General features: G+C 33.5%; 1 protein-coding gene across 1 annotated transcript; it reads right to left on the bottom strand.

Moving 5' to 3' along the window:
* Window positions 1-322: 322 nt before the first annotated feature.
* Window positions 323-20826, bottom strand: LOC136033712 (fork head domain-containing protein crocodile-like). The gene is made up of 2 exons (XM_065714589.1): window positions 20496-20826; window positions 323-2453 (listed from the first exon to the last, which is right to left on the bottom strand). Exon 2 carries the CDS (start codon window positions 2395-2397, stop codon window positions 1207-1209), a length of 1191 nt encoding a protein of 396 aa, XP_065570661.1. The 5' UTR covers window positions 2398-2453; window positions 20496-20826; the 3' UTR covers window positions 323-1206.
* Window positions 20827-24686: the final 3860 nt, after the last annotated feature.

Below are 24686 nucleotides of genomic sequence, written 5' to 3'. Positions count from 1 at the left end.
CAAACATAATGATTAAATTTTAAAATTTCATAATTACATCCTTTAGAAATAAGGACTGATGTCTAAAAATGAGGATGACGAGAGTAATACCCAAACAACCAGGATATTTTTCTGCTGACAAAATGTTTTCAATAAAACCAAATCTTTGTGAATTTTATATATATATATATATATATATATATATATATATATATATATATATATATATATATATATATATATATATATATATATATATATATATATATATATATATATATATATATATATATATATATATATATATATATATATATATATATATACATATTAACTTAATCAATTCGTTTGTTTGAAGGTTGATATTAGACTTGGAAAAATCGTTCGTTATGTTTCAGAGATGTACTTCCGAATAACCAAAATGATCCTAAAGATTTCCAGCAGGCCTAAAATAATTGATTTAAAGCTGAATAACGCATAGTTTAGAAACAACCTATAAACTAAGTAAGGTCTGCTTATATTAAATACACTTATACTCCTAAATCCAAAAAATATTTGATTTCGTTTAACATATTCTTTCTTAGGCTGCAAATACAAGATTTAAAAAAAGCCAAATTTCTTTCCAAACCGTAAAACCCAAATCGCCAGTATTTTTTTTTTGCCTTAAATATTTTTCCTAACAATCAAAAACATCTCTTTAATTTTTTTCCGTTTTTTGTTTTTGTTTTTTGTTATTAGCTTATTTAAATTTCATTTCTGGAAAGCGGATATTAAACTTTGAAAAGTTGATGACAATGTCTAAGTGATGAACTCCTGGATAACTAAATGCTTTTAAAATTTGCAGAAGGTTAAAAATAATCTGATTTGAAACCGATTCTTGCGCACGTTAAAAGTAATATAACAAACTCAGCTAGGTCTAATAATATCAAATACAGCTATACTCCGAAATAAAAAGCAAAATTGTCATTTGTTTCAGAAGATTTACTCTTAACAAAGAGCTCTCATGTTTCTCTTAATCTTGTAATGAAGTCTTATTGAGATCATTAAATACATTATTTGAGGCAAGGTAATACGTTGTTTACAAACCAAGTAAGATCTTAACAAAGTTAAAATTCGAGCCTTTAAAATATCCTAATAAAAGTAGAGCTTACAATCTTTATTTCTTTTTTTGACAAAAAACTGGATAATTTTAAGTTCTTACTTGCATTGATTCTAAATACCTTTCAATCAATATTTTTGACAATCTTGATAAGAAAAGCCACGTGTATAACCCGGTCTAAATCCTAACTGGGGGCAACCACTTAAACTATCAGGATTTCCATAAAGATGGCTATAAAGTGGCACTTCCGGTGGCAAAGATCCTTCATTTCCGGAATTACCACTGTAGGATCCAGGATACCAAGCACTAACTTGAGTTTCACTTCTTATCACTGGAGTTTCTTCACTGAATTCGGTACTCTGAGTATCCATTACGCAGTCTGAATTTGGTAAGTTTTCTGTTTCCTGCTGCTGAAAGTTTTGATGAAAATGAGTCATAGTAGGGCCTAAGCAGCTGTAATTATAAACAGAATGCAGCTGAGAATTTGTAACTGGTTGATTGTGATTATGTGTGACTAGGTTATCCACAGAAAAAGGTACCATTGACTCGAGGTAGGTTCGAGGTTCACTAGCCGAAGATGATGTTCGAAAATATTCTTCCATTTTTAGATCTTTCTGGGAAGCTTTGATAGCCTTTTCCTTTTTCTGTTTTTCTTTGATACTACAGTCAGGGCCAGCTTTCACTGGCTCTTGTTCAACTTTTACTAAATTTTTAGCACAAGATTGTTGTGATGTTTCGTCCGTAGTTTCAACTTTATCCGTATCTACATCAAGTAATTTTTTATGGGCCTCGTCTTTATCCTTCCCTGTATCTTTTTTCTTAAATCGCCTCCGTCGGCGTAGATATGAACCATTATCAAACATATTGTAGGAGTCCGGGTCCATAGTCCAGTAGGAACCTTTACCTGGCTTCTTATCATCACGAGCCACTTTCACAAAACACTCGTTAAGGCTTAAGTTATGTCTTATTGAATTTTGCCAACCTTGCTTATTTTCCCGATAATAGGGAAAGCGGTCCATTATGAACTGATAGATTCCATTTAAAGTAACTTTTTTATCAGGGGCACTTTGGATAGCCATAGCAATTAAAGCAATATAAGAATATGGTGGCTTTACCATATCCTTTGACGGTGCTGCCGGTGCTCCCCCATAAGCACCGTAGGGACCATACCGATATTGCTCATAAGCGGCGTAAGGGGATGGAACTCCTGCCATCGACATGGACATCCCGTGTGGGACCATAGTTTGAATCCCAGGACTTGGATATCCGGTTGGATGACCCCTGTAGTAACTCGACTGGTCACCAAAGATTGAATGCATTTCAGCGGAAATTCAGAACTCGATCTTCATATGAAGATATTTGATACTTTAACGACCTACAAAAGATGAAATAAATTTGAAAATGAAGGAAATTGTCGGGCGGTTTTTGAACAGAATGAAAAAAAAATATACGGTGATATTTTACTGAAAACATTTTTATTTTTACAAAATTTACAACTATGGAGTGGCATAGCCAGAAAGAAATTTATTTCTTTACCGTAGATAAAGAAAAATGTACAAAATAGGTTTTCAGATTATAAGGGGAGCATAGCTCATGGCTGGGTTTCTCCTGCTCCCACATAAAGCATAGATTTTAAAACAATTACTATTGTTGCTATTATTAAAAACGGAAACAGAGTCGAAATCACTTTCATGTTTCTGAATGCACGCCTTTTACAGCCATTTTTTATCAAACAATTTTAGGCAAACATTTTGTACAGCCCCATCATTTTGTTGTTTGTTTGATTTTTTTTGGGGGGGTGGGTGCTTTACTCCCCAAAGCAGTATCGGAGAAATGGTTCTGAGCATAGGTTCAACCAAAAGTAATAGGCCTTCCATCAAATTTAAAAAAAAAAAAAAAAAAAAATCAAGATCCGTCTTTTCCCTCTTTATCTCCGTTAAGATCCAAATTGTCTTATTTTACGGTTACATGCACTCATTTATGCCCAGGTGCTATTTGAGGATGAGCCTGATAAGATGAGTGTAGTTATATTCTTGATGAGCCAGTATGCTTCAATGAAAAATGGAAAAAAAATGGAAAGTGTGTTCGAATAAGAAATAAATCATTTTAGTTTTTTCCGTACACCTTGGCCTCATTTCAACGCTTCTCCCAGTGACTTTATTATAAGGACTGTATGTTTTCATTATTATAAACAAAAGTATATCCCCGAAAATAACAATTATTACGTTGGTAGAAAAGTATGAGCACTTCTATGAAAGGAAAAAACCGATGCCTGCTTCTCCCCTCGGAAGAAAGAAAATGTAGGACTACTGCAAACTTTCGTAATGTCCATGAACAACGTATAGTTTTTTCGATAAAAGAAGCTTTCTTCCAAACACATGAGACTCTTTTTGCAGATGCTCCCCACCTCCCCCTGGTATATCCCTAGCACTACATGCAACTGCGAAATATACTTTTATCTGTAAATTATTATTTTGCGTTTAAAGATTTACAATATAACGGTTCCTTCTTTTTGGCATTAGTTTTAAATTTCCATCAAGCGGAAGTAAACGGTCCTGGCGACATGTCGTAAGGACATTTTAGCGATTCGTAAACTTTTTGTAAACAAATCAGAAAGCTGACAAAAGATATAGAACAGACGCTTTCGTCATATAAACAAAAGAACAAATAAAGAAAAGAGGCTATAAGAGCACATGAAAGATTTGATTTTTAGCACGGATTTCGTCATAACAATAGAAAATGTTTGTTTGATGTCTTATATGAGTCTTCAGTTGCTGAAAAAGCCCAATTAATGAAATAATAATAATTGATTGCCCCACTTTGTACTGCCAAGTCTGGCAGAGGGAGATCTACTAAAAATAGCAAAACTTATCCCGTGATTATATGGGAACGGGTGTCTCCTAAAAAAAAAAAAAAACTAACTGAAAGAATAGAACATATCAACAAAAGAATGCTTTTTTGTTTGACCTGGTATAAAAAAAACATTCGATCCTGAGCAACACAGTTTCTTATGTCTATTCTAACTATATAATTTATTATTTTAAGAGTCCTTGAGAAACAGATTTTTGCCACCTGTGTAAATTTTGATTTTTTTTTTTTAATGTTTTTTATTCTTTGATTTTCATTCATATGTGGTAAGGGCTGTATGTGCAACAACTTGGAAATTTAAGGTGAGATCAGTGATGGAGGATTATCGTTTTTGCTTAAACAACTATAGAGATTCATAACCAATAAGGGAAACAAGTAGTCAAACAATATTCAAAATTTAATTTTTTGCTCTCCAGCAAATTTCTGGGTTCCTTCAGGGAGGTACCAAATAAGTGAACGAAACATTTGCAAGTGGAGATTTTTGAGTGACTAATGTCATTTATTTTTACAAAAACCCTTATTGAGAGCCTGATTTTGGAGGTAAAATTTTTTCATCGTATGTAATCAGTAGATCAAATTTCGTACTACAGACTCTCCCAGCTTCTTTCCAGGTCTGCACTCATTTAAATTGCATAATACGAGATCACCTCCATTTTAGAACATCTTATAAGATATATATAGAAAGAAGATATCTTCAACGCTTTCTTTTATGTTTACTATATTAGAGTATTGTTTTGTAACTGTTAGTGCGAAAATGATAAACATTAATTTTCTCGTCAGGATTTTAATAAACGAACTTTTGCTAGTCGCAAATTGGTTGAGGATATCAAACTTCCCTTCTCTATTTTGGCAGAAATTGTTGTTTAAGCCGCTTAATGGTAGAAATCACCTCTTTGCTGGGGTGCAATTTCGTTAATTACTTTAAATGGCACTAGAGCTTTCAAATTAAATTCTAATTTTTTATTTTAATTTGATTTTATCTGTAACATAAAAATAAAATTCTAATGAGTATAAAATTCTAATGAATATGACAATAAATGAGCATAAAATAATGATATAAAATTCTTATATGAGTATATAATATAATTATAATGAGTATAAAATTGTAATGAATATAATAATAAAATTCTGTAATATAAATAAATTCGAATGAGCCCCTATATATCACACTGAAAAGGAAAGAAGATTTTTTGTTTTAATTTGATTTTATCTGTAATACAAAAAAAATTAAATGATATTTCTAAGTGAATTTATTGTGATATTTATTTTCTCATTTTTTGAATATCTTTAATTTTAACGTGTTTACTTTCACTCTTTGGAAACCATGCAGTAAGGAATAACAAATAGCGAAACAATTCAAAATTCTGCTTTGTAAGCAATAATTATGAATTACTGAATAATGAGAAATAAGTTGGAAAACATATTGTGTTTTCATTCTCACTGCCATCCTCAAGCGGTTTGGATGGGTGGCGTGGAGCCAAGGGTGTATTCAGAATTAATTGTTTTTGTTCTTTTTTTGGGGGGGCTATTTTTGTTCGGGGTGGCTTACAAAAAGCGTCAGTTTTAGTTTCTTTGTTGTGTTTCGGACAAATATTTCAGAAGGGTCACACCCTTATCACAAAAACACTCCCTTCCCCCGTTAACACAAAAACAGAAAGAGTGAATAATTGGTAATATGCACGAACATATATTCAGTTTCTGGCCCAAAAACTTTTAAAATGCCTCCCCCTTCATGAAAAACAAATCACCGGCCGGTCGCCCTTCCTCCACACAAAAAGGTCATTGGGGCCCAAGTGTATGTGCAAAAATGTATTTATATTTGCATAAACAATTGAACTATTTCAGATGTGACACCCTTTATCAAAGATGGTTTGAACTTCGCCCAAGTCTACGACATATGAAATCGGCTAATTTAAAAATGATTTGTCATAAACATCAAACGCCTAATTGCTGTAGGATTAGCGTCCAGATGTTTCATCGCGGCGTTGAAATTGATGTCTTTCCCTGTTCATCTCCGTGTGCATAATTTTTCAACCCCTTTCCAAATGACTTGGAGATGTTTCGGCTGTTTAAGAACTGCCGCTAAACATTGAAGCTCCATTTAGAAATACGACACTGTTGAAAATTTCATATAAACATGTCATATTCCTTTTGAATCTTGGGAAAACTTTTATGACCTAGACATTCGCTAATGTAATTTATCATGAAATGTTGGGTGTTTGTTCCTCCATTTGTTTTATTCTGAGTGAAATAAAAAAAAAACTGCACGTGAAATGATTAATATTTTCAGACACTGAATGCACCATCATTGCATCTACAACAATAATGTGTATTCTGCATGTTTCTCAATTATACAAGAGAAGTATTAAAACTAATTTATTAAACTTATTGTAAGGTTAGATTTTCTTTCCAAGGACTTGCATGCTAAAAGGACACATAAGATTAATGTTGAAATATACTGTTGATATAATGGGGTGGAATGATGCATCCATTTTAGTATACAAAACTCACAAATACAAAGTCTTTGAGCTTGAGGTTTGAGGTATGGACCAGGGATGAACCCAGGAGGCATCTGAGCTAGAGCTCATATTCCAAAATCTTAAATATTTTTTAATTCCTGGATACTTCTTATTCAAACTATCAAATAAATTTGTTATTTTTTGTTGTTGGTTCCTGAAATTTATTTTGTATTATTGCTGTGCGTGAATTTCTGTTGATTTTTTCTCGTGAAGGAAACACTGAAATCACCTTTGACCAGTATAAAAAATCTCTGTGCTACGCTGGCCGATCATGATATTCAGTAGAAAAAAAATCGTTCGTTGCCACTGAATTGAGATCAAAGGGCTTGATGTCTTCCATATCATAACAGTGAAGCTACTCATCACTCGAAGCGTCGTTGAGATAAGATGTTCACGGTTGTCTACAATTTTTGTTGACTATCCGAGCTGCTTTTTCCTCGTCTTCTTTACTTTCGGGTCAGTGGCGTAATTTTGTGAAAATCCTGAGACGGGGCAAAGTTAGAGCCAATTTTCCCAGAACAAGTGAAAACGACAGTGAAAACTGAAAAATGATCCGTATATCGCCATAAAGGCCAAGATATACTAAAGAAAACTGATAAGTATCAATAAAAAATCAGTAATAGTGATCAGCGATATGTAATCAGTGATCAGTAAAAGTGAACAGTTCTGGATACTTGAATTATGCTGAATTATTCTGATTGAATGAATTACGGTTATGTTAGTTTTGACAATATTTTGTGCAGAAACTCAATCTCAACTGGGGGAGGGGCGCACACTGAGGTCGGGGGGGGGGGCAAGCTTGGGTATGGAGGGGACAGTTGCCCCATCCACAACAGAAAACTACAACCCCGTTTAGGTTTGCTTGCTTATTCTTTTGCTTCTTTTTCAGGTGTGTTTGCAACTATCAAATGGTTCGTGGTAACGAACCGTAGTAAGGAGCAACCGGGCTCAATAGTAACCGAAACTCTAAAAAACGGAATTTTGGTACCAGTAATTACATCAAAAGAATTGCATTTTGATGCTGATTTTAAATATGTAAGTTTTATCTAGTTTATTCTTACCCATCAAAAGCTACGAGCCTGGGAAAATTTGCCTTATTTCAGAAAATAGGGGGAAACACTCCTAAAAGTCATATAATCTTAACAAAAATCACACCGTAAGATTCAGCGTTTAAGAGAACTCTATTGCAGAAGTTCCAAGCTCCTATCTGCAAAAATATGGAATTTCGTATTTTTACCAAAAGACAGATCACGGATGCGTGTTTATTCGTTTGTTTGTTTTTTGTTTTTGTTTTTTTTCCCAGGGGTGATGATATCGACCCGGAGGTCCTAGAATGTTGCGAGAGAGATCATTCTAACGAAAATTAAAAGCTCTGGCACCTTTTTTAAGTGACCAAAAAAATTAGAGGGCACCTAGACCCCTTCCACGCACATTTTTTCCCCAAATCCACTGGATCAAAATTTTGATATAGCCATTCTGTTCAGATTAGTCGAAAACTTAAGACCCTTCCGAAATTAAACATGAAAAATAAAGTTTTTCTCGATTGAATGTAAGGAGCGACATTACAACTCAAAACGATCAGAAATTACTCCGTATATGAAAAGGATTGTTCCTTTCTCAATGCCCCATTCTATACGCTGAAGTTTTTTTTATTGTTTTAAAAACCAGAATTTATAGAAAGAGTTAAACATTAGCGTAAAGAGCGGAGCCTTGAGGAAGAAATACCCCTTTTTATATAGGGAGTAATTTCTGTTCGCTTTAAGTTTTAATATCGTTCCTTACTTTCAGTCGAAGAAACTTGTTTTTTTTAAAATTTAATTCACATATAGTAATGGTTATTATGAAGTGTAATGACGTTTTCAGGGGGCTTTTTCGCACTGGGGTGGGGTTGGTTTGGGGGGAAGGGGTTACATGGGAGGATCTTTCCATGGAGGAATTTATCATGACGGAAGAGAATTTCCATGAAGGGGGTGCAGGATTTTCTAGCATCATTAAAAAAAAACAATGAGAAGATAAATATTTTTTTTTCAACTGGAAGTAATGAGCAGCATTAAAACTTAAAACGAACATAAAATATTACGTATTTAAGGAGGTTCGTCTCCTCCACAATACCTTGCTCTTTACGCTAAAGCATTTTTAGTAATTTCAACTATTTATTCTACGGCCTTTTTGATTCAAGGGTCATTCTTAAAGATTTGGGACCAATTTCAAGCTTTAGTGTAAAGAGCAAGATATTGATGAGGGGGCGAACCCACTCATATTCGTAATAAAAATACACAAATATAGAAGTTTCTTTTTTAAGTAACCCAAAAATTGGAGGACAACTTTGGCTTGCGGTGAGCCAAAATCAAAACATGCATTAATTCAAAAACGTTCTGAAATTAAATTAAAAAAAAACAATTTTTTTTTAACTACAAGTAAGGAACGACATTAAAACTTAAAACGAACAGAAAATATTCCGTATATGAAAAGGATTGTCCCCTCCTCAACGCCTCACTCTTTACGCTAAAGTTTTTTATTGTTTTAAAAAGTACAGTTGTGGCAAAGAGTAAAACTTTAGCGTAAAGAGCGGGGCGTTGAGGAGGGGACAACCCCTTTCATATACGGAATAATTTTTGTTCGTTTTAAATTTTAATGTCGCTCCTTACTTGAAGTTAAGAAAACTTTTTTTATTTTATTTAATTCAGGTAAGGCCCCGGTTGCAGGATTATCGTGCCAAAAGAGTAACAAAAAAGTGACAATTCTACTTTTTAAAACAATAAAAACTTTAGCGTAAAGAGCGAGGCGTTGAGGAAGGGACAACACCTTTCATATACGGAATAATTTCTGTTCGTTTTAAGTTTTAATGTCGCTCCTTACTTGTAGTTAAAAAAAACTTGTTTTTTTATTTAATTCAGGTAAGGCCCCGGTTGTAGGATTATCGCGCCAAAAGAGTAACAGTGAGCATACTTGAGAATGGTCAAACCTGTTCAGAAGTGACTTGTCTCTATTCAGTCCGAGGGAATTCGGATAAAGCCATGGGACTTTTGTGCATAACAACTACTGATCTGTCTGTAACTACCGAGAGTAAAAACAAATCTGATCCAAGAAAATATCACTGTTGAAAGGGGGAATTCATGTAGCGCAACGGACAGCCACAATGTACAGCGGACAAAATTTTCTTGAAGAGGCTGCGAAGTAGACTACCACTAAAGACTACCACTTCATAGATTGAAATTTTTTACTCCTGATTTGTATCCAGCCGTTCACTAATTTTCCTTCAAATGTAAGACTTGAAAGGGCCTATGACTAAGGCAGTGTATAAAAATTTGTATCTATCTACGGTGATCTAAGGGTCTCTAATTAAGCGGGCGATTAGAAATATTGCCCGATGCGCCATTTGTATATGACAGTATTAAAGTATTATTCAAATGTTTCGTCTAATTTTTTCTCTTAAGTAAACACTATTAAGAATTTTTTCAAGTAGGATTATCTTTATGGAGAGTAGGACCTACAGACCAAGTCTAAAGACACCTATGCATAATGAGAGAATAACACGAAAAACGAAAAGATTGGTCTGATTTCAATTTCTAAGACTCAAAGATAAAAAATACATGATGATTATTTTGCCTGTATAGCAAACAAAGCGTTCTTGGTAAATACTAAAAGAAAAATATGAACAAAAATTAAAAGTAGTAAAACTATAGAAGATAAAAAAAGAAATGGATACGGCATTAGACTGATTAGACTGGCATTAGTACTGATCTCCGTTTCTTGACCCTTTAGCCAGGAAGTGCAAGGGGGGCTGGGGGCCAACCATCCTGTGCTTTCGCACACCCTTCCTGTTTAGCTTCCCCAGATTTCTCCAGGTACCCATTTAGAGCTGGGTCGACTCTGGCTAAGCTTACAGAGTCACGCTACTGACCCCCGTCCCAAACTAAACAATTGGGTACATTGGGATTCGAACCCGCGTTCGAAGATAGAGCAAAGAAAAATCGGAAAAAAAATTATCTTTATTGATTGTCAGTTTTTTTTTACAAAGTTTTAAAATTATATCTAAAAAAATTCTATTCTTGGTTTTTACAGCTTTTGAGAATCTGGGCCATGACTTTCTCCGTCATTTGTCTATATCTATTTTATATTAGAGGGGCTGAGTGACAGTGAGTTTCCGTTTTAGGATATGAATTTGCATTCACGTGAACAAATAGTCTAATAGACACCGTCTTTGTAGCTAGCAGAAAATAAAAAACTACTCAGAAAAAAAAAAAATAATGAATTCAGGACTGCAAAAATAAATATAAATGGCGCTCTTTACGCAAGCTTTGCTGATACTATTCAATGAGTGAGTAAACCTTTTCCGTTGGATAAAAAAATAAAAAAAATGCTACTAAAGGAAAAAATATCTCATTGATAGCTGAGTTTTCATCATCAGCTTCTCTAAGACACTAATGATACTATATACTTCATGACTCTCGTTTGTATGACAAAGCAGCACCTATATCGAGTTGGTGTGTTCATAGACAAATGTTTAGAAAGAAAAACAAATTAAATGATTGGCTTATTTGATTTGAAGATTAGGTATTTATTGTTTTGTTGTTTTTTTTTCTTAATGTTCTCCTTGTTTTGTATGATTTTTTTTGCTGTGTATATGGCCCTTGGGCTTTTGAAACGAATTACTGCCATATTTTAACAAAAGCTGATTCTGCATGTTTGATTTGTATGCCGAAGCTAGACAAAGATTTTTTTTTGTAAAGCTTGTTGCGCATACTCAAAAAATGAAAAACGAACAAGAACTACTTAAAAAAACGAAGTTTTTCTAATAGAAATAAAGAGTAAAGATAGAATAACCCAGAACGAGGAAACATTTCCTATTCACGCTGAGTTAGAAATGACAAATTTTATTGATATTTACAGAAAAAGCTTCGAATTCAAAAGTTTCCAAGAAGAAGTTTCGAAAAAAGCTATCAAGAATTTCGAGAAAAAGCCTTAAGCCCCTGAATATGACGTCAAATCGAAAATTACCATCGTCAAAAACCCTTTGCTAGAAGTTGACGATCCCCATAATAAAAACCAAGAAAAATCCCGTTTATGCAAGGGTAGCACTGATGTGACCCCCCTCCCAGCCTCCTCCGTCTCTAAAAAAACTACTGGAAAGTCGTTGAGAGGCTAGTAAGAGTTCATTTGAGAGTCAACACTGATAAACCGACACAGTCCTGAGTTTATGGGACATTATGTGCCATTTGTCCTACTCACCGATCTGATAAAGGCCTAAAAAACATTAAGCGAAAATTATGAGAATACCAAGAATGTGGCGTTTTTGAAAAGCTTTATGCATATCGTTTCACTTTATGACATCATTCAGTCATCTGTCTCTATAGCTTCAATCTCTGCGTTCCCAGGTAATTCAATCAGTAATTACCAGGTCGTAGAGGGAGGAATTCAGGTGATATTTTTATTAGGGTAGGGGTTGTCAAAAGCCTAACGAAGTTTTATGCCCGAGCTTTTAAATATTTCGTGGGGGATCTATCAGACCAGTATGGAGAGGGATTTACTTCCCCAGCCTCGCTTTTTTTGGGCGAAACGCGGAATGGAGATGCTGTGAGGGTAATAAATCTCCTCTTATTCTAAATATCTTAGTGAGAAATAAAAGATCTTATTGATATACTTAGGTTGTCCGTACAATGTCGGACGTCGTGACAAGTGGGGTTCCCTAATGAAAAATATTTGTCCAAAGTCTTATTTAAACAGCAGCTTAAGATGATTGGAGACCCCCTCGCATATAAAATAATTTTTGTTCTTTTTAAATTTTAAGATTACTTGTACTTTTATTTGAAAACCTTTTCTTTATATTTTTTTTCCAGAAAAAACAATATCAGTGCCAACGCCTATACACGAAAGAACTTAAAAATGATTTCTTATCTCAATACTTGACATGTTAACAGTTACTATAAATTCTTTCTAGCAAAGATTTAACACATGCGGCTAAAAAAAAATAATGTGTCTATCAAACAGTTCGTGGTAACGAACTGTAGTAAGGAGCGATCCGGCTTAATAGTAACCAAAACTCTAAAAAATTGAATTTTGATATCAATAGCTACATCAAAAGAATCGCATTTTAATGCTGATTTTAAATATATAAGTTTCATCAAGTTTAGTCTTAGCCATCAAAAGTTACGAGCCTGAGAAAATTTGCCTTATTTAGGAAAATAGGGGGAAACACCCCCTAAAAGTCGTAGGATCTTAACGAAAATGATACCATCAGATTCAGCGTATCAGAGAACCCTACTATAGAAGTTTCAAGCTCCTATCTACAAAAATGTGGAATTTTGCATTTTTTGCCAGAAGAGAAATCACGGGTGCGTGTTTATTTGTTTTTTTTTTTTTTTTTTTTTTTTTTTTTTTCCCAGGGGTCATCGTATCGACCAAATGGTCCTAGAATGTCGCAAGAGGGCTCATTCTAACGGAAATGAAAAGTTCTAGTGCCCTTTTTAAGTGACCAAAAAAATTGGAGGGCATCTAGGCCCCCTCCCACGCTCATTTTTTTCCCAAAGTCAACGGATCAAAATTTTGAGATAGCCATTTTATTTAGCATAGTCGAAAATCATAAGAACTATGTTTTTGGGGATGACTTACTCCCCCACAGTCCCTGGGGGAGGGGTTGCAAGTTACAAACTTCAACCAGTGTTTACATATAATAATGGTTATTGGGAAGTGTACAGACGTTTTCAGGGGGGATTTTTTTGGTTTTGGGGGTAGGGTTGAGGGAGGGGGCTATGTGGGAGGATATTTCCTTGGAGAAATATGCCATGGGGGGAAAAATTCAATGAAAAGGGCGCTGGACGAATCTGGTCACGTTAGAAAAAAACGTCAAATTAAGAGTTTAATATACAATGCTGGGTGTTCGGAGCCTCTCTATTATGGAGTATAATTCGAAAATAACACACCTATACGAGCGATAAAACATATATACCACAACCATAACTCAACTAACGAAAGAACTGGTAAGAGATAACACAACTATAAAGCGAAAACAGGTGAAAACTAACGGGAAAATAAACGAACTAAGAGGTGGAAGGGGCCCAGAGAAAAAATATAATCCTTTTTCAATTTTGAGCCTAACTTCCGCAAAGGAGTAATAATGTCAGAAGCCCCGAAATACCGAATTATTTTCTTTTCAAACAGTTCGTGGTAAGGAACTGTAGTAAGGGGCGACCCGGCTCAATAGTAAACGGAACTCCAAAAAACGGAATTTTGATGCTAAAAGATACATCAAAAGAATTGAATTTTTACGCTGATTCTAAATATATAAGTTTACCCTACTATAGAAGTTTCAAGCTCCTATCTACAAATACCGAATTATTTTCTTTTCAAACAGTTCGTGGTAAGGAACTGTAGTAAGGGGCGACCCGGCTCAATAGTAAACGGAACTCCAAAAAACGGAATTTTGATGCTAAAAGATACATCAAAGGAATTGAATTTTTACGCTGATTCTAAATATATAACTTAACCCTACTATAGAAGTTTCAAGCTCCTATCTACAAGCCTGAGAAAATTTGCCCTATTTTGGAAAAAAGGGGGAAACATCCCCTAAAAGTCATAGAATCTTAACGAAAATCACACTATCGCATTTGGTATATCAGAGGACTCTATAGCAAAAATTTCAAGCTCCTATCATAAAAATGTGGAATTTTGTATTTTTTGCCAGAAGACAAATCACGGGTGCGTGTTTATTTGTTTGTTTGTTTTTTTTTTGTTTTTTTTTCCCAGGGGTCACCTTATCGACCAAGTGGTCCTTGAATGTCGCGAGAGGGCTCATTCTAACGGAAATGAAAAGTTCTAGTGCACTTTTTAAGTGACCAAAAAAATTGGAGGGCAAATAGGCCCCCTCCCATGCTCATTTTTTCCAAAAGTCAACAGATTAAAGTTTTAAGATAGCCATTTTGTTCAACATAGTCGAAAACCATAATAACTATGTCTTTGGGAATGACTTACTCCTCCACGATCCCTGAGGGAGGGGCTGCAAGTTACAAACTTTGACCAGTGTTTACATATAGTAATGGTTATTGGGAAGTGTACAGACGTTTTCATGGGGATTTTTTGGTTTGGGGGGTGGGGTTGATGGGAGAGGGCTTTGTGGGAGGATCTTTCCTTTGAGGAATATGTCATGGGGGAAGAAAAATTCAATGAAAAGGGCGCAGGATTTTCTAGCATTACTATAAAAAAAACAATGAAAAAATAAACATGAAAACGTTTTTTCAAATGAAAGTAAGGAATAGCATTGAAATTTAAAACGAACAGAGATTATTACGCATATGAGGGGTTCTAAAAATACTTTAGCGTAAAGAGCGAGTTATTTAGGAGGAGATAAATACCTCGCTCTTTATGCTAAAATATTTTTAGTGATTTCAACTATTTATTCTACGGCCTTTTTGATTCAGGGGTCATTCTTAAAGAATTGGGACAAAACTTACGATTTAGTGTAAAGAGCGAGGTATTAACGAGGGTACAAACCCCCTCGTACACATAATAAAAATATAAGAATATAAAAGTTTGTTACGTAAGTTAATTCTTAAGGTACGTATATTTTTTACTAATAAAAACGTTCGTTGAATATTAAAAGTTCTAGTAGCCTTTTTAAGTAACCGAAAAATTGGAGGGCAGCTAGGCCTCCTTCCCCACCCCTTATTTCTCAAAATCGTCTGATCAAAACTAAGAGAAAGCCATTTAGCCAAAAAAAAAATTAATATACTAATTTCATTTCAATAATTTATGTGCGGAGAGCCAAAATCAAACATGCATTAATTCAAAAACGTTCAGAAATTAAATAAAAAAAAACTAGTTTTTTTACTGAAAGTAACGAGCGACATTAAAACTTAAAACTAACAGAAATTACTCCGTATATGAAATGGGTTGTCCCCTCCGCAGTCCCTCGCTCTTTACGCTAAAGTTTTTAATTGTTTTAAAAAGTAGAATTGTGGCAAAGAGTCAAACTTTAGCGTAAAGAGCGAGGGACTGCGGAGGGGACAACCCATTTCATATACGGAGTAATTTCTGTTCGTTTTAAGTTTTAATGTCGCTCCTTACTTTCAGTAAAAAACTAGTTTTTTTTTATTTAATAGCTAATAGATTCATCTGCTATACTGGAATCAGTCGTAGCCTACTTGGCAAAAATAAAGGACAAACTTTTTTTGTACAGTTTTCGTCCTTGATTTCTATCGCTATATAAAAATTATTAGGAAAACCAAATTAAAACACAAACACTTGCTGGGGACTTCGGGCCTGCACCTCCTCCCCCTCCTAAAAACGTGGATATTTTTGCGATTTGTCTAATACTTACTTATATTTCCCATGTAATGTGTCTGTTTTGACAGTTTTTAGAGGTTTTGCCCCTCCCCCTGCAAAGAAGCCTTGTTAAATGGTTGACTCAGCTACCTCAATTTGTGACTTGATTCATTAGTTTTTATCCTGTTTATTTCTCAGTCGAAAGTTGAATCGTCTTGAGAAACCAGATTTCTCTTAAGAGGTATTTTGGCTATTCTGTCATAGTTCTAATTTATATACACTGGCTAATTAAGGATAATCCAAAGTTCAAATTTCATGTCTAAGGCTAGTCTTTAATGATGTCCAGTCCGACTGTCCATGATTAAGAAAAAATCCAACCCATCGCTGTGTTGAGATTTTAACGCCAAAAATATGTGTATAAAGTTTTATATTAATTTTCAACAGATATCGATGTATGTAAACGGAAAATAAAGTTTGGAAAGTGGTGTTTTCATTCATCTTGGGGCATAACTTTTATTCCAATCGAGATTTTGAACTTAAAGCGGAAATAGTTTTTTCATTATCTTTGAAAGGAGCCTACGTACAGCTATGGTCTGGTCAGGGTCGTCATGTATGAAGGGAAGGATGGGGAAGAGACCCCTAATGTAATCATCTAGTCGGTAAAAAAAAAATTGAGTCGGTAAATTAATGGAGAGAAGCATAATTTTACTGGATCTAACCTTTTTTTATGGCCTTTGTCTGATTTTATAAAGGCTTTTACTATATCTGTTTCGTAAGTCTTACTATACTATTACTATACTAACATGTATCGATAAAAAACAAGGTTTACCCCAAATTCTTGGGCTATTAGGAGTCAGCTACTATAAAGGAGGGGCGGTGGTTGTGTAGGGGGATGCCTAAAAGAGCTCTTGTCAATGTCCAAACAGTCTAACTCTCCATGAGGCTTCAGATAAATAAAGAAGTAGGGTACGAAAGGGGGAGTGGGAATTAATCTCTAATCTTCTTTCATTTATACTAAGCCTAAATAAGGCTGATGCGTGGTGGTATGCAGAAAACTGTCTCTGAGTTTTATTTTACACCTTCATTTCAGGAAACTGATTTGCTTCATAATTCATAATATTATATACAGGATGTGTCAGTGCCCATCAGCTATTATGCATCATCTTGTAGGCGAGGAAAGGGGGAGGGGGATCAGGTGCCTCAATGAAATCCGTTTGATACGCAAATAACCTAACTCATCGAGCCTTCACATACATATAGAATGAGTTTTGAAGATGGAGTGGAAACTAATAAGTAACCCCTCTCGATTCCCAGGAATATTTGGTCTACGCCTTTATTATTCGTGCTAGGACAGGGGGTAACAGTATCACTCTCATTAGGGCACTATTTTTCTATGTAGCGTAAAATATTGCATTCACATACCTATCGGTAGAGAGATGAAAAAAGGTGGGTTGGGATATCATTAGCCTTGCCAGAAAATTCACGGGAGTTTTGGTGGTGGATTGTTCTATCAGGAGCTTTATTTTTAATGATTTTAAGTGGAAATATTCCCTTTTTCCCATTTGTATAGAATGTTTCTTTGCATTTGACGAATATTCAATGCATTTAAACATTAGATAACTCTATTTTAGAGGCCGAGACGACTTTATCGGCATAGAAGATCAAAAGTAACACAGAATTTCAATCTATAGGCCATGAAGAATATTACCCCGTCCCCGTCCATAGTCCACTAGTACCCGTCCACTCAAAATAGTGAAGTAAAAATCAAACAGTTCGTGGTAACGAACTGTAGTAAGGAGCGATCCGGCTCAATAGTAACCAAAACTCTAAAAAATTGAATTTTGATATAAATAGCTACATCAAAAGAATCGCATTTTAATGCTGATTTTAAATATATAAGTTTCATCAAGTTTAGTCTTAGCCATCAAAAGTTACGAGCCTGAGAAAATTTGCCTTATTTAGGAAAATAGGGGGAAACACCCCCTAAAAGTCGTAGGATCTTAACGAAAATGACACCATCAGATTCAGCGTATCAGAGAACCCTACTGTAGAAGTTTCAAGCTCCTATCTACAAAAATGTGGAATTTTGCATTTTTTGCCAGAAGACAAATCACGGGTGCGTGTTTATTTGTTTGTTTTTTTGTTTTTTTGTTTTTTTTTTTTTTTCCCAGGGGTCATCGTATCGACCAAGTGGTCCTAGAATGTCGCAAGAGGGCTCATTCTAACGGAAATGAAAAGTTCTAGTGCCCTTTTTAAGTGACCAAAAAAATTGGAGGGCATCGAGGCCCCCTCCCAAGCTCATTTTTTTCCCAAAGTCAACGGATCAAAATTTTGAGATAGCCATTTTGTAACTATGTTTTTCAACTATGTTTTTAGCCATTTTGTTCAACATAGTCGAAAACCATAATAACTATGTTTTTGGGGATGACTTACTCCCCCACAGTCCCTGGGGGAGTGGTTGCAAGTTACAAACTTCAACCAGTGTTTACATATAATAATGGTTATTGGGAAGTGTACAGACGTTTTCAGGGGGATTTTTTTGGTTTTGGGGGTAGGGTTGAGGGAGGGGGCTATGTGGGAGGATCTTTCCTTGGAGAAATATGCCATGGTTGAAAAAAATTCAATGAAAAGGGCGCAGGATTTTCTAGCATTACTATAAAAAAAAACAATGAAAAAATAAACATGAAAACGTTTTTTCAAATGAAAGTAAGGAATAGCATTGAAATTTAAAACAAACAGAGATTATTACGCATATGAAGGGCTCTAAAAACACTTTTGCATAAAGAGCGAGGTATTTAGGAGGAGATAAATACCTCGCTCTTTATGCTAAAATATTTTTAGTGATTTCAACTATTTATTCAACGGCCTATTTGATTCAGGGGTCATTCTTAAAGAATTGGAACAAAACTTACGATTTAGTGTAAAGAGCGAGGTATTAACGAGGGTACATACCCCCTCGTACACATAATAAAAATATAAGAATATAAAAGTTTGTTACGTAAGTTAATTCTTAAGTTACGTATATTTTTTACTAATAAAAACGTTCATTGAATATTAAAAGTTATAGTAGCCTTTTTAAGTAACCGAAAAATTGGAGGGCAGCTAGGCCTCCTTCCCCACCCCTTATTTCTCAAAATCGTCTGATCAAAACTAAGAGAAAGCCATTTAGCCAAAAAAAAATTAATATACTAATTTCATTTCAATAATTTATGTGCGGAGAGCCAAAATCAAACATGCATTAATTCAAAAACGTTCAGAAATTAAATAAAAAAAACTAGTTTTTTAACTGAAAGTAAGGAGCGACATTAAAACTTAAAACGAACAGAAATTACTCCGTATATGAAATGGGTTGTCCCCTCCGCAGTCCCACGCTCTTTACGCTAAAGTTTTAGTTGTTTTAAAAAGTAGAATTGTGGCAAAGAGTCAAACTTTAGCGTAAAGAGCGTGGGACTGCGGAGGGGACAACCCATTTCATATACGGAGTAATTTCTGTTCGTTTTAAGTTTTAATGTCGCTCCTTACTTTCAGTTAAAAAACTAGTTTTTTTTATTTAATATTATTAAGGACTGTAACAAACTGCTGTTCATCAAAAATTTTTACCAAATATTAAAATTTTGTCTAAAATTTTAGATGCAATCCAATATTTTAATTCATGATCAGAAAAAAACTGAAAAAGTTGGGGCCCTGCCAATCAATTTAAAGCTATTGCTACATATAACTTGACAGCAAGAAATCAGAGCTTTATGGGACTGGTAACCAAAATAGATCATTGCTAAGCCGGACAAGATTTGAAAAAAGACTAGGAACTAAATTGTAAAAAACAAGTTTTTTCAACTATAAGTAGGAGCAATATAAAAACTTAAAACGAACAAAGTTATTCTGTATTTGAGGGTGCTGCTACCTCCTCAATTCTTTACTCTTTACACTAAAGTTTGACTTTTTTTATTTAGGCGACTGCTGAAACGCAAGGGCCGTTGAATCGGAATAATAAGTTTTCTTTTAAGCACTAAAAAACTGTAGGTTAACGATCGATGTGTTGACGAGGGTGCAGTTCCCTCATATACAGGCTAATTTCTATTCCCGTAAGTTTTAATGCTACTCCTCTAGACACAACGCACCAATTCATTCCCCCCCCCCACGGTAAAAGTTGAATAATTAAGCTTTGATCTTATGGACAACAAATTTTGATCTTATGCCAAAATTTCATAAAATGGCTGTATATTTGTGCTACAATAACGAATTTCAAATTAAGGAATCAAGCTAAGGCTTAAAACTTTGCCGGAATTTCATTTGTTTTAGTGCGATAAGTATACAATGGTTAAATCAATTACTTAGCCTGACATGGAAACATTTTTTCTTTTTTTTTTCACACTATCATTTCGCGAGGTAAAACTAAACCTCGCAGCTTAGAAAACATTAAGCATATTTGGTGTTTTTTCTAAGCTTCTAGCTGGTTTGGATGTCATAAAACGTTGAAGCGGCAAAATCATCTCCAAATGAAAAGATTTGGACTTTACAGTCCCTACCGGCTGTGCTGATCTCTGTTTCGTGGCCCTTCAGCCAGGAAGTGAAAACTTTCGGCTATTTCATCATTTTCCAAATACACGTTACTTAACCCATTTAATCTTTCATTTCAGATCAAGTTGATTAGCCTAAGAAAACAACCATAGAATTTGCCTATTTAAGTTCTACGATCGTTTATTTGACTATGAATGACTCGTTGGGATAAAGTTAAAAGACCATCTAGAAACGTCAACAAACTTAATTACCTTGCTTATTTTTAAAAGTCTGTTAAGTTATTCTTCTTTCCTTAATCGACGTCGAGACAATCCAGCAAGTTCACTCTTTTCTCAACAGTTCCGAAGTCTTCGATAAACACAAGAAAGTTTATAGAAACAACAAAACCGAGTCTACAAAAGCAAACTGGTTTAAGTTAGCAAAGCACATTAAGTCACAGGGGTAAACTTTCGGTTTGAGATTGTAGCCTTAGAAAAACAATCCGAGATTCTTTCAAATCAGAAAGAATATAAGAAACTATCACTAATGAAAACACGAAATGATTAAAAATCAACTTTAGATCAACAAGCAAAGATACCACAGAGAACGCATCGCTGAGTTTTAACTCTATTTTCCAATAGAAAGGGCTGCGTCATCATTTCCAAGAAATCTCTTATTGGCTGTTCAATTTTTAGCACCGCCTGCTGCTTTTTATTCAAGGCTCCGCCTTACCCAGGAAAGCAGTCCAATAAGGAATAAGCGCTGAAGGCTTTCCTGTTACGGTACGTCTCTTTCATTATTAAAGCGTTGATGTAAGAGGTACTTGGAGTTTCCCACTTGTGAGGCTGAGCGGATTAAAGCTTTACTGGATAAACTACTCAAGGCTTAGATAAACACAAGCCGGCTAGAAAGTTCCCTTTCGTGCTTATAATACAAAGCATTGAAATAACAAACCCTCAATTTATTAAACCGATTGGGTTTTTGTCGCGCCCTTCGTGCAGCAGCTGGAGGTTTGAGAGATTATATTAAAATAGGGCGAAGAACTTGGATAACCTAAATTAGCACTTGAGATTGGAGCTCGCTGAGTAGAATTGCCAGGCCAACGTTCCCATTGAAAGGAACATATTTAGTACAGCTGTTGGACCCAAAATGAGACCGAGATTTGGACTTGTAAAAGGACATTTTGGGGATACAGAGTTCACTGCATCTGCATTCTGAAAAGGATTAGACATACCAGCTCCAGTCATGTAAAAAAAGAAAAAAAAAAGAAAAAAGAAACAACCAAGACGGAAGGTTAGCAAAGAGTAGCCTAAAATGGAAAATTACATGTTTTTTCTTTCAAATCACTATCTACAAAGGGGGAGATTGATTCTGGTTGCCCCGTCTCCAGAAATATATATATATATATATATATATATATATATATATATATATATATATATATATATATATATATATATATATATATATATATATATATATATATATATATATATATATATATATATATATATATATATATATACAAATAAGTTGTCTGTGGATCTGTGGATCTGTGGATCAGGTGACGATCCACAAAAAAGGTAAAAAACTAAAAACTAAAAAAAAAACTGAAAAAACTAAAAAAAGGCAAAAACTACAAAAAAACTAAAAACTAATAAAAAAAAATAAAAAAGCTAAAAAACTAAAAAAACTAAAAAAACTAAAAAACTAAAAAAACTAAAAACTAAAAAAAAACTTAAAAAAAGGAAAAAACTAAAAAATAGAAGAGAAAAAGAAAACTAATAAAATTAAGAATAAAATAAAAAAAAATAAAAAAGATAAAAACTAAAAAAAAAGTAAAAAGAAAAAACGAAAAAAACTAAAAAAGCTAAAAAAAAAATGTAAAAACCAATAAAAAACTAAAAAGAAAAAAAGGAAAAAAAAAACTAAAAAAACTAAAAACTAAAAAAAAAAACTTAAAATGGATCTGTGGATCTGTGGATCTGTGGATCAGGTGACGATCCACAAAAAAGGTAAAAAACTAAAAACTAAAAAAAAAACTGAAAAAACTAAAAAAAGGCAAAAACTACAAAAAAACTAAAAACTAATAAAAAAAAATAAAAAAGCTAAAAAACTAAAAAAACTAAAAAACTAAAAAACTAAAAAAACTAAAAACTAAAAAAAAACTTAAAAAAAGGAAAAAACTGAAAAATAGAAGAGAAAAAGAAATCTAATAAAATTAAGAATAAAATAAAAAAAATAAAAAAGATAAAAACTAAAAAAAAAAGTAAAAAGAAAAAACGAAAAAAACTAAAAAAGCTAAAAAAAAGGTAAAAACCAATAAAAAACTAAAAAGAAAAAAAGGAAAAAAAACTAAAAAAACTAAAAACTAAAAAAAAAACTTAAAATGGATCTGTGGATCTGTGGATCTGTGGATCAGGTGACGATCCACAAAAAAGGTAAAAAACTAAAAACTAAAAAAAAAACTGAAAAAACTAAAAAAAAGGCAAAAACTACAAAAAAACTAAAAACTAATAAAAAAAATAAAAAAGCTAAAAAACTAAAAAAACTAAAAAAACTAAAAAACTAAAAAAACTAAAAACTAAAAAAAAAACTTAAAAAAAGGAAAAAACAGAAAAATAGAAGAGAAAAAGAAAACTAATAAAATTAAGAATAAAATAAAAAAAAATAAAAAAGATAAAAACTAAAAAAAAGTAAAAAGAAAAAACGAAAAAAACTAAAAAAGCTAAAAAAAATGTAAAAACCAATAAAAAACTAAAAAGAAAAAAAGGAAAAAAAAACTAAAAAAACTAAAAACTAAAAAAAAAACTTAAAAAAAAGGAAAAAACTGAAAAATAGAAGAGAAAAAGAAAACTAATAAAATTAAGAATAAAAATAAAAAAAAATAAAACAGACAAAAACTAAAAAAAAAGTAAAAAGAAAAAACGAAAAAAACTAAAAAAGCTAAAAAAAAAGGTAAAAACCAATAAAAAACTAAAAAGAAAAAAAGGAAAAAAACTAAAAAAAATTTTCATCTAAAAAACTAAAAAAAACTAAAAAAGGTAAAAACTAAAAGAACTAAAAAAGAAAAAAAACTAAAAAAAGGAAAAAAACTGAAAAATAAAGGAGAAAAAGAAAACTAAAAAAATATAAATAAAAATAAAAAAACTAAAAAGATAAAAACTTCAAAAAAAACTAAAAAGAAAAAAGAAAAAAACTAAAAAACCTAAAAAAAGGTCAAAACCAATAAAAAAAAACTAAAAGGGGAACACTGGGACACAAATGACGACCGGAATACTGGGAATATAAATGACGACCGGGACACAGGGAATGTTCAATTAGCAATCACCATCAACAAATCTCAAGGGCAATCATTAGAATCATGAGGTATAGATCTGAATATGGATTGTTTTTCCCATGGACAATTATATGTTGCATGTTCAAGAGTCGGTAAACCTGACAATCTAAATAAATGACCACACTCAAAGAGAAAGCGACCGGGACAAAAGGAATGTTCGATTAGCAATCAACAAAGCACCGGGACACAGGGAGTATAAATGACGACGACCGGGACACAGGGACATAACTACAAAGGGGACGCCGGGGTGCACAGGGGGATATATAAATGACGATGGCGACTCAGGGAATGGTCGATTAGCAATCACCATCAACAAAGCTCAAGGGCAATCATTAGAATCATGAGGTATAGATCTGAATACGGATTGTTTTCCCATGGACCATTATATGTTGCATGTTCAAGAGTCGGTAAACCTGACAATCTATTTATATGCACAGACAATGGGACAGCAAAGAATGTTGTATATTTGCAAGTTTTACGTAGTTAAAAACATATATATATATATATATATATATATATATATATATATATATATATATATATATATATATATATATATATATATATATATATATATATATATATATATATATATATATATATATATATATATATATATATATATATATATATATATATATCTATATTCACAGGTGGGACATAGGGACACAACTACAATGGCGCGTAACTAATATGGCGCGTAACGACTTACGCGCGCGGGGGGGCTTGGGGGGGGTGCGAAGCGCCCCCACCAACTAGGTGTTGGGGTGGCGCGAAGCGCCACCCCAACAGCTAGTATATATATATATATATGTATATATGATCTGAGCTTCTATAATTTTTAACACATTTTTTATATGGTCCAACCCGTCCTGGGTATGAGTTGTCTTTTTGAAACAAATAAGATGAAGCCACAGCAAAACTATTTTGTCATTTCGCATTTCAAAACAATCATTTCAGAATTTATAACAGATTCTTCATTTTTTTTTAGAGTTTTACTCTTTCTCACAACTCTACTTTTTAAAACAATAAAGAACTTTAGCGGAAAGAGTGAGGCGTTGAGGAGGGGACAACCCCTTTCTTATACGGAATAATTTCTGTTCGTTTTAAGTTTTAATGTCAC

The sequence above is a fragment of the Artemia franciscana genome, chromosome 12 (assembly GCF_032884065.1).
Source record: "Artemia franciscana chromosome 12, ASM3288406v1, whole genome shotgun sequence".
Taxonomy (NCBI): domain Eukaryota; kingdom Metazoa; phylum Arthropoda; class Branchiopoda; order Anostraca; family Artemiidae; genus Artemia; species Artemia franciscana.
Note: the sequence above shows the minus strand (reverse complement) of the source record. Positions and strands in the feature narration are given on the sequence as shown.

Excerpts from the sequence above, each read along its gene's own strand:
- LOC136033712 (XM_065714589.1), bottom strand. The coding sequence starts at position 2,397 with ATGCATTCAATCTTTGGTGACCAGTCGAGTTACTACAGGGGTCATCCA.